General features: G+C 41.7%; 1 protein-coding gene across 1 annotated transcript; it reads left to right on the top strand.

Annotated features, from left to right (window-relative positions):
* Positions 1-1,194: 1,194 nt before the first annotated feature.
* LOC102790033 (intercellular adhesion molecule 2-like) lies at positions 1,195-4,157 on the top strand. The gene is made up of 4 exons (XM_006804336.3): positions 1,195-1,367; positions 1,986-2,246; positions 2,411-2,737; positions 2,988-4,157. The coding sequence occupies exons 1-4, from the start codon at positions 1,295-1,297 to the stop codon at positions 3,173-3,175; spliced, it is 849 nt and encodes a 282-aa protein (XP_006804399.2). The 5' UTR covers positions 1,195-1,294; the 3' UTR covers positions 3,176-4,157.
* Positions 4,158-8,625: the final 4,468 nt, after the last annotated feature.

Below are 8,625 nucleotides of genomic sequence, written 5' to 3'. Positions count from 1 at the left end.
CAGAGCCACTGTCTAATGCTGGCTCACGACTAAAGCTCTCAATTGCACAACTGATTTTTCTCCCATATTGCAGTTTAGAAAAGTTACGATGCATATACAGAGTACTCTATAAGCTAATGCATGATATACCATAATGGCATTAAAAGCAACAAGCAAAAAATACAAAACAGTAACTGCACAATAAGTACAAACTGGATATAAAGCAAACGTTTGGAAGCATCCACTAAATGTTTAAACCTTAAGACTGATAAAAAAAACAAAAACCAGTGCATGGTGTGTTAAGGTCATACTGATTGACATAGAATCAGTATGTACTAACATAGAAGAGCCACCTCCACAGGACAAGACTCGGCAGTCCATCTGCATCTAAAGGTCAATGGTCACTCTTTTGAGGATGCCAATGTTCACATTTTGGACAGAGAGGACAGATGGTTTGAAAGAGGAGTGAAAGAAGCCATTTACGTCCACTGTGAGTGACCATCTTTGAACAGAGGCGGTGGTTTACAACACTGTCTGCCATCTATAATCCAGTTTTGAGTTCCCTTCCCAGACGCCTTAACGCCCACTCACACTCTGGGCCCACACCCATTTTCACAGCCAAGGTGTGAAAATGAGTGTGGGTCACAATCAGCCATTGTTTCAGGTGAGCTCATTGTGAAGTACCTCAGGAAATCACATGATAAGGTGGTACCAGGTTTCACAATGAGCTCACCCGAAACCCTGGCTGATTGTGACCCACACACATTTTCACACCTTGGCTGATTAGGTAGAGGATCATTAGGGGGTCCATTGTCCCTCTCGTGGGGACACTCCCACAGGGGTTAAATCTGGGACTCTCCAACATTTGACCCTAGACCTGAAGAAGCTTCTTGGATCAGAGGTGAAACATCTTCAAGCAAATTAAAGAAGTTCAGACGCTTTTCTTTCCAAGCTCCTTAGTCATACTGATTGATTGATATATATTTTAATTATTATGAGGATATTACTACTTAGTAAAGTCTTACTACTACTTTAAAGTCAGTATATAAAAAGATTGCAGTATGTATAATGGTGACAATGCTACACTTTTGTTTTCACAATTTTCCATTGATAACTTGATGGCTGTAAAACAGGAAAGGAAAAAAAAAACAGCGGATGTGTGCTGTGAAAACAGGCTACACTGCCAACATTGTTCTCTTACAATAGAAAAGCAAAATGAGGAACTCGAGTACATTCCCCTCTCCGAACGCCTTCGGACTAAATGTTTGATCATCTTCTCGACAACATTTAATTTCTAAAAATCTAGCCGGGAATAATGTTTTCCTATTTTATTTTTCTGGTCGCCTCCTCAGTTACTTTTCTGTGCACCCACCAAGTGTCCAGTCGAGGTAAGTGAAAGGTTTTCCAAGAGGCTGTGTTCACGATGTGCATGGTACAACTAATTTACAGCTCACGTTTAGTCCTGCTGCTGCTGAATGTCTTAGAAACTTAGAGCCATCGTTACAGGTGGAAGCATACTGTAATACCCCATTAATTTAATGGTTCTCACTTTTTATTTTAGATGTTGTAAAGTGATAGATTAATTACTCTAACTGTGGCTCTTAGATTAGTGCTTGATCAGTTTGTAATGTGATCATTGAATCTTAAATCAATCAGTCAATCTTAAAATTTTTAACAACTCAAGTGAAAAACAAACACACATATATAACAAGACCATCGTGTACAGTTGTGTGGTGACGGATTATTATTTGTGGATATTTTGTATTTAAAGAATATAAAACTTTGTGGGATCTAGTCCAAATGTGACAGACATCCATAAAAAACAAATGTTCATTTTATTTGTGGATTTGTTTAAACTTTTACTGCCAAATCTCCCGACAGTATCCAAATACTGTGAGAATTATCTAGAAGGAAATGTAAACTATATAACCATAAGATTTAGTATCAAGTGTTGTTGTAACTACTGTTTTATTGATTTTCTCAAACATGTACTGTGTTTCTTACAGGTTCTAGCTGCACAGAGTATCCTGTGTTTACTCCATCTGCACTGGTAGTGAAGTACGGCGACCCAGCCAATGTTACATGTGATGTATGTCAGAAGGACTGCAGTGGAGATGTCTTTGGTTTGGAGCACGCTGTGGGAAATGTTACAAAAAATGGAACCACGATGTTCTGGACAGTTGACAGACTGACTGAATGGGAAATATCTCTACTGTGCTTTTATACCAGTAATCAGTGTACTAGCATTCTGAATCCAACTCTTTATCGTAAGTATGTTTACTTTATAACATCAGACTTTCTAGTGAATTTTGCATCATTTATAATCAGAATTTGATCTCTTTCTGTAAATACACGGTTAGATGGATTCATGCTCTCAGCGGTTACTGACTGACATCTACCTGTGTTATTCTTTCTTTCCCTGTCTTCTCAGAGCTTCCAGAAAGTGTCTCCATCAGCTTTGTAAACCACACTGAGATGATGTTTGAGAATCAGCAGTACACCCTGCAGTGTAGCGTACAGAACGTAGCTCCTGTTCAAAACCTCACTGTGACCTTCTACAGAGGAAACACAGCACTGGATCACCTACAGTCCAGGAGTAAACAAAAGAAACCAGTGAGTGAGACCTTCACTCTGAACATCACCGCCAGTAGAGAAGATGATGGAGCCCAGTACTGGTGTGAAACCAAGCTGGAGCTGGGACCAGCTGGACCACAGCGCCCTCCAGTGGTGACATCAGAAAAACTCAATGCTACAGTCTGTAAGTCACTGTGGGAAAATTAAAAGAATCAAACCTCAGTTTTATATTCACACCAAACCGACACAGATTCTTAACATAGTTTTTTCTTTGTTTGGTATCTTTTCCATATCTGTGCATAATCTTAAACTTTTGCTGGGAGCAGGTTAGCTTATCTTAGAATACAGACAGAAAATATTAACAGACAGACCAAAACACGTGATTTATACATCAGGTGTTTATTTGCTCAAATTACCTGTTTGTCTTTTCCTAGATTTTACTACCACAACCAGAAAGCCAGAACCTACAACCACCAAATCAACAACAAGGTCAACCACAACGACAACAGCGACCACGACAGCAGTAATTGCACAAGCAATCACTACACCACAGAGCAGCGCCAACAGAATATTAACTCACAGCTTCATGTGTTTAATGCTTCTGCTCTCTGCTGTCATCTGATTTCATATCAAAAGATTGGATGAGCCTATTATAACAATGAATGTAATTAGATCATAGCAAATACTTCATTCATTTTCTGTATAGCTTCTTAGCTTTAAAGGCAGTGAATGAGCAGTATTTAAATGAGTTGTTTTCTATATATGCACACACATAACGAACTAAGGCGAGTAGTTAGAGTTGCTTTCTTTTATTTGGACCATTAGAGTCGTTTACAGCTGTGCTAGAAACACCAACAAGCTGATGTTTCTCAGCTTGTAGTGTCGCTCTGGGATGCCATCCTCATTTTAATTCATTAGAAATTAAACACCTTCATTTTTCTATAAATAAGAACACGTCCATTCTGACAGTGTTCAGATTTATAATCTATTTGTTTTACAAACAAATGAGGAGCAGCAGAAATACAAGTTCAATCTCATAATTTTGTCTTTAGTTTTCCCTTTGTGCACATTCTCTCAGTCGACTTTAATCTCTGGCATGATCGCAGGAGAAAAAGTAATATTTTAGTCTAAGAACATAGTACATTTAGATATTTAATCATAAATAACACTGCAGGGAAATGTTTTCATTTGAGCTGTCGATGGTCTTTGATGAGGTCACAGCATTACCAAAGTTGCAACAAATCATTTCTGCCAGAGGAAAGTTGGGATCAGTCTGTGCATTAATCCTGCGAGGATCATGAATGCCAAACTGGTGACCAAACAGTGCGACATTGGACCCATGTACCACAGTGCTGATTTGTATATAAATGCACATTATACATTTTGTTTTGCGTTAATGCTTTATTCACTGACAGCCACTATAACAGATCTTCCTGTATAGTGGTCTTAGACACCAATCTTAGCTTCCTTCTATATAATGAAACATATGATCTAAAAATGGCTTTAATCGCAGAATTGTGTTTTATGTGTGTATATTGATTTTTCTATGTATGTACACCAAATATGAACCAAAATAAAGTTGTTGATTTTTTTAATGTAAACAACTTCTTCCTCTTGGTCACAAAATTTAATGTGTACATGAGAAGTTTCTGTCTTTCTGTTCATTTAGTGGCACAAGCTGATTAAACCATTTTTAGACAAAAGAGAGGAAGCTGGAGAACCGCAATAAACCCAAAGGAGAAAGAGAAACCATGACTTGGTATTATTAGGATAAAGATACACATTTGTGCATAATATTTGAAGTTGAATATATATGAATTATGAAGAGTTATGACGTATGAAAAATCAAAAGACTTTGATATATGTACAAAATACTGCTGTTTCAACTACACCTGCTTACAGAAATTTAAGATGTGAGTGAAGTTGGAGCCCCAACCTTCTTCAAATCCAACAAAAGTGGTATCAAACATTTGTGCTGCAAAAATTTTAGTTTGTGCCGCTATCATTTTAAAGATATTAGTAAGAATTTCTAGAGGTCATCAGAGGTCAACCAGTCCCCACATTAAGGAAATCAAACAAAATTGGTGTCAATCAACTGTGCTACGTTTGTGCTACTAAAATTGTTGTTTGTGCTGCTTCTGTTTTAAAGATATTAATGAAAATGTAAAGGTCAAAAGGTCAACCAGCCCCCCCGCATTACCCAAATCAAACAAAAGTGGTGTCAAACTTTTGTGCTACGTTTGTGCTGCAAAAATTTTCGTTTGTGCCGCTATCATTTTAGAGATATTAATAAAATAATGCATGCTCAATCATCCAGGTTTACCTTTTGTAAATCCCAAATTGATTCTTGATTCTGTTCATCTGGATGTTGTGTTTTCAGTGGGACAATGTTTTGTCATCCAAGTGACTTTTTCAGTCTCAGCTGACTGCAGGTTTCCCCAATCTTAGTACATGTACAGTCAGTGAAGAGAGATGTTACATCTCCCTTCACTTGCATTCCAGTCACTGAAGGTAGTTTGCAAGAGATTAGAGGATGACCCCAAATTCAGCAACAGAACCACCCTCAGCACTGATCAGTTGTGTTTGCTTTTGGAACTGTGTGTTAATTCTACCTTTTTCTGTCATGGTCTGGGTGAGTCTGAGTAACTTTCCACAGCATCGGCTCTCCTCCTCTCGGTGGAGCCCTCCTTTGCCTTGAGAATCTAAGTTAGGAATTCTTGTAAATAAAAGTTTTGTTTTTGCAAATCACTTCAAGCCTCTGGTCTCTTGGTTCTGCGCTTGAGTCCATTCCACTCCATGGGCCTCTGAGCCATGACAGTTTCACATCCAAGGGTCAGTATTATTGTGGGTCAGTACTACAGGCAGAAACATGGGTGTGCCATGGGTTCCCCAGTTTCACCCTCCGCAGCCAACGTGTACATGGAAGAAGTGGAAAAGAAGGATTTGCTATCCTACCTTGGAACACCACCAAGACATTGGTTCAGATATGTGGATGACACCTGCGTGAAAATCTAATCTCAGGAGGTACCACAATTCATGGATCACATTAACTCGGTGGACTAACACTACAAATTCACCAGGGAGGATATGAAAGGTGGCAGGTTAACCTTCTTAGACTGTGAGATTTCCATCAGTAATGGGCGACATCTAAAAGCTGATGTGTACCGTAAACCTACGCGCACAGATCAGTGTTCAAGGTTTGACTCTCATCATCCATTGGAGCATAAACTGGGTGTCATCAGGATGCTACAACACAGAGCGAACACCATTTCCACAGACACAGCAGCCAGGGAAGCAGAAGAACAGCACATCAAGAAGGCCCTGAGTAAATGTGGTTATCCCAGCTGGACACTGGACATTTGTCAAAGCTGGGAAGGCGGCTAAAGCTCCAGCCGATCCAGGAGACAAGGACAACCGCTGCCTAAGCAAAAACTCGTAGTGATCCTGTTGTCACGATACTGGGTCTACGGCCCAGTGTTTTGTGTGTTTTAGTTTTATTCTTTGATTATTGTTATTTCCTCAGTGTTTCCTGGTTTATTTTGAAAGAGTATTGTGTGTTTGTCATTGTGTTTAGTTTCTCTTTCCCTGTGGCGTCATTGTGTTCATTTGTGTCATTGTTTTGTTTTGGACAATGTTTTCACCACCCAGAGAGGAGATTACAAAGCCATGCCCCTCCCCTACATTGGTGCCTCTGATCACATCACTGTTATGCTAATGCCAGCATACAGGCCCCTGGTCAAAGTCACGAAACCAGTTTGTAAGCAGGTACGTGTGTGGCCAGAAGGGTCCTCAGAGGCACTACAAGACTGCTTTTCCACCACATACTGGGAGATCTTTAAACAGACTGCACTGATTGATGATGTCACAGAGACCAGGACCATCACTGTTTGGGCCAATCAGAAACCATGGCTCAGAGGTGAGGTCTACAGGCTCCTGAGGTTGAGAAATGCAGCCTTCAGAGCTGGGGATGAGGTGAGCCTAAGAACAGCAAGGGCAAACCTGTCACGTGGCATCAGAGGCAGTACTCCAGGAGGATTTCACAAAGCTTCAGCGACAGCAAAGATAATCAGAGGCTGTGGCAAGGAATAGAAACCAACACAGATTACAAGCCCACTCCACAGACCGCTGTCGGTTCCACCTCTTTACCGGATGAGCTTAACAAATTCTATGCTTGAAGACTCCACCTCTCCAACAACCGGGTGGTGACACTATCCCCAGACAGTGTGTGGAGATCCCTTGCCAGGATCATTACATGCAAAGCCCCAGGTCCTGATAGCATCCCTGGGTGAGCACTGAGGGACTGTGCTGTGGAACTCACAGATGTCTTCACAGACATCTGTGATACATCACTGAGCCAGGCTGTCGTTCCCACATGCCTCAAAGCCTCCACCATCATTCCTGTATCGAAGTCACCTACCTCCTGCTTTAACGACTACTGTCCAGTCGCTCTCACTTCCATCATTATGAAGTGCTTTGAATGGTTAGCCATGCATCAAATCAAAACATCTCCTCCCCCCAACCTGGATCCATTTCAGTTTGCATACCGGTGTTCTGGGAATCCATCCTACCTCAAAAAACATCCTACCCAATGTTTCTGCGCAGATGCTGCGCATGCGCACAACACCAAACCCAAATGAAGTTATTTTTCTCTCATCCAAGGTTATGGTTCTTACGGTTATGGTTATGGTTAGGGGGTAGGGTTAGGTTTACTCACAAGTCACTGGCAAATCACAATACGGGTAGGACGATTTCTCAGGGTAGGATGGTTTCTCAGAACACCGGCCAAACCGATCGACCAATGATGCAATTTCAACTGCCCTTCACTCAGCCCTCACACATCTGGACACTAGAGACTCATACGTTAGAATGCTGTTCATAGACTTCAGTTCAGCATTCAACACCATCATTCTACAGCAGCTCATTCACAAACTGCATCTGCTGGGGATCAGCACCTCGCTGTGTAACTGGCTGCTGGATTTCCGGACAGGAAGACAGCAGACAGTACGGGTCGGCAGCAACACCTCCAGCACAAGAACACTGAATACCTGGGCTCCCCAAGGATGCGTGTTGAGCCCATTCAGCCTATGACTGCACACCATCACACAGCTCAAGTTTGCAGATGACACAAGTGGTAGTTCACATCAGCAACAACGATGAGACCTACTGCAGGGGTGAAGTTCATCTGGCCGAGTGGTGCAGCAACAACAACCAGTACCTGAACGTGGAGAAGACCAAGGAGATCATCATAGACTTCAGGAGAACTCACTCCCTGCACACCCCACTAACCATCAATAGTGCTGTTGTAGAGAGGGTAAGTTCCTGGGTGTGCACATCCCAGAAGATCTCTCCTGGTCAAAAAAGAGAGAGAGTATCCTCACCACCTGGATCGCTGTGTGCTATGACTCTATGTGGAGAGGATTGTGGGTACTTCTCTTCCCTCCCTGCAGGAGATCCACTGCACCTGCCTCATCTGGATAGCCCTCTGGATTACAGGTGACTCCACTCATCTGTCCAACAGCTTCTTCAGTTTGCTGCCATCAGAAATTAGATTGAAGAGCCTCCAAGCTAGAACCAGCAGACTGACAGACAGCTTCATCCATCAGGCTGTCAGGATGCTGAATTCACTTTCTGCTCTCACACACACACAAACTCCAGACCTGCATTCACCTCCTCCCTCCGAACCCCCCGCCCCCCAAACATACAAAACTCTGAACCTCCACCATTGCCTTTTCGCTGACTGCCCCATCCCCACTTGCACACGAACTTGCTCACAATCACTATGATTGTGTTGGAAACTGCTGTTTATACAATTGTATAGTATTGTGTTGTACATAAGACGTCTATTTTATTCTATCTTTTTATCTTTATATTGTTTTAGTGTACTTTGAGGGCCATGGGAGCATTGCAATTTCAAATTCCTGTGTATGATTGTATATATGGTCTTTGACATTAAAGCTGACTTTGACTGTTTCCTCATGTGTTTCTCCTTCCTCTGATCACCTCCTATGTGTCTTCCATTGTTCAGCGTCAGGTTGTCTGTTTTCCTACCCTCATGTCACTTCAGGTTTCCAA

This window comes from Neolamprologus brichardi, chromosome 6 (genome assembly GCF_056152115.1).
Source record: "Neolamprologus brichardi isolate AB-2024 chromosome 6, ASM5615211v1, whole genome shotgun sequence".
Classification (NCBI taxonomy): Eukaryota; Metazoa; Chordata; class Actinopteri; order Cichliformes; family Cichlidae; genus Neolamprologus; species Neolamprologus brichardi.
This window is presented reverse-complemented; position numbering and strand designations above follow the sequence as displayed.

Bases quoted from the DNA above. Each gene is read 5' to 3' on its own strand.
- LOC102790033 (XM_006804336.3), top strand. From the start codon at position 1,295: ATGTTTTCCTATTTTATTTTTCTGGTCGCCTCCTCAGTTACTTTTCTG. The intron at 1,368-1,985 runs GTAAGTGAAAGG...TGTTTCTTACAG, and splicing joins CCACCAAGTGTCCAGTCGAG to GTTCTAGCTGCACAGAGTAT. The intron at 2,738-2,987 runs GTAAGTCACTGT...GTCTTTTCCTAG, and splicing joins AAAACTCAATGCTACAGTCT to ATTTTACTACCACAACCAGA.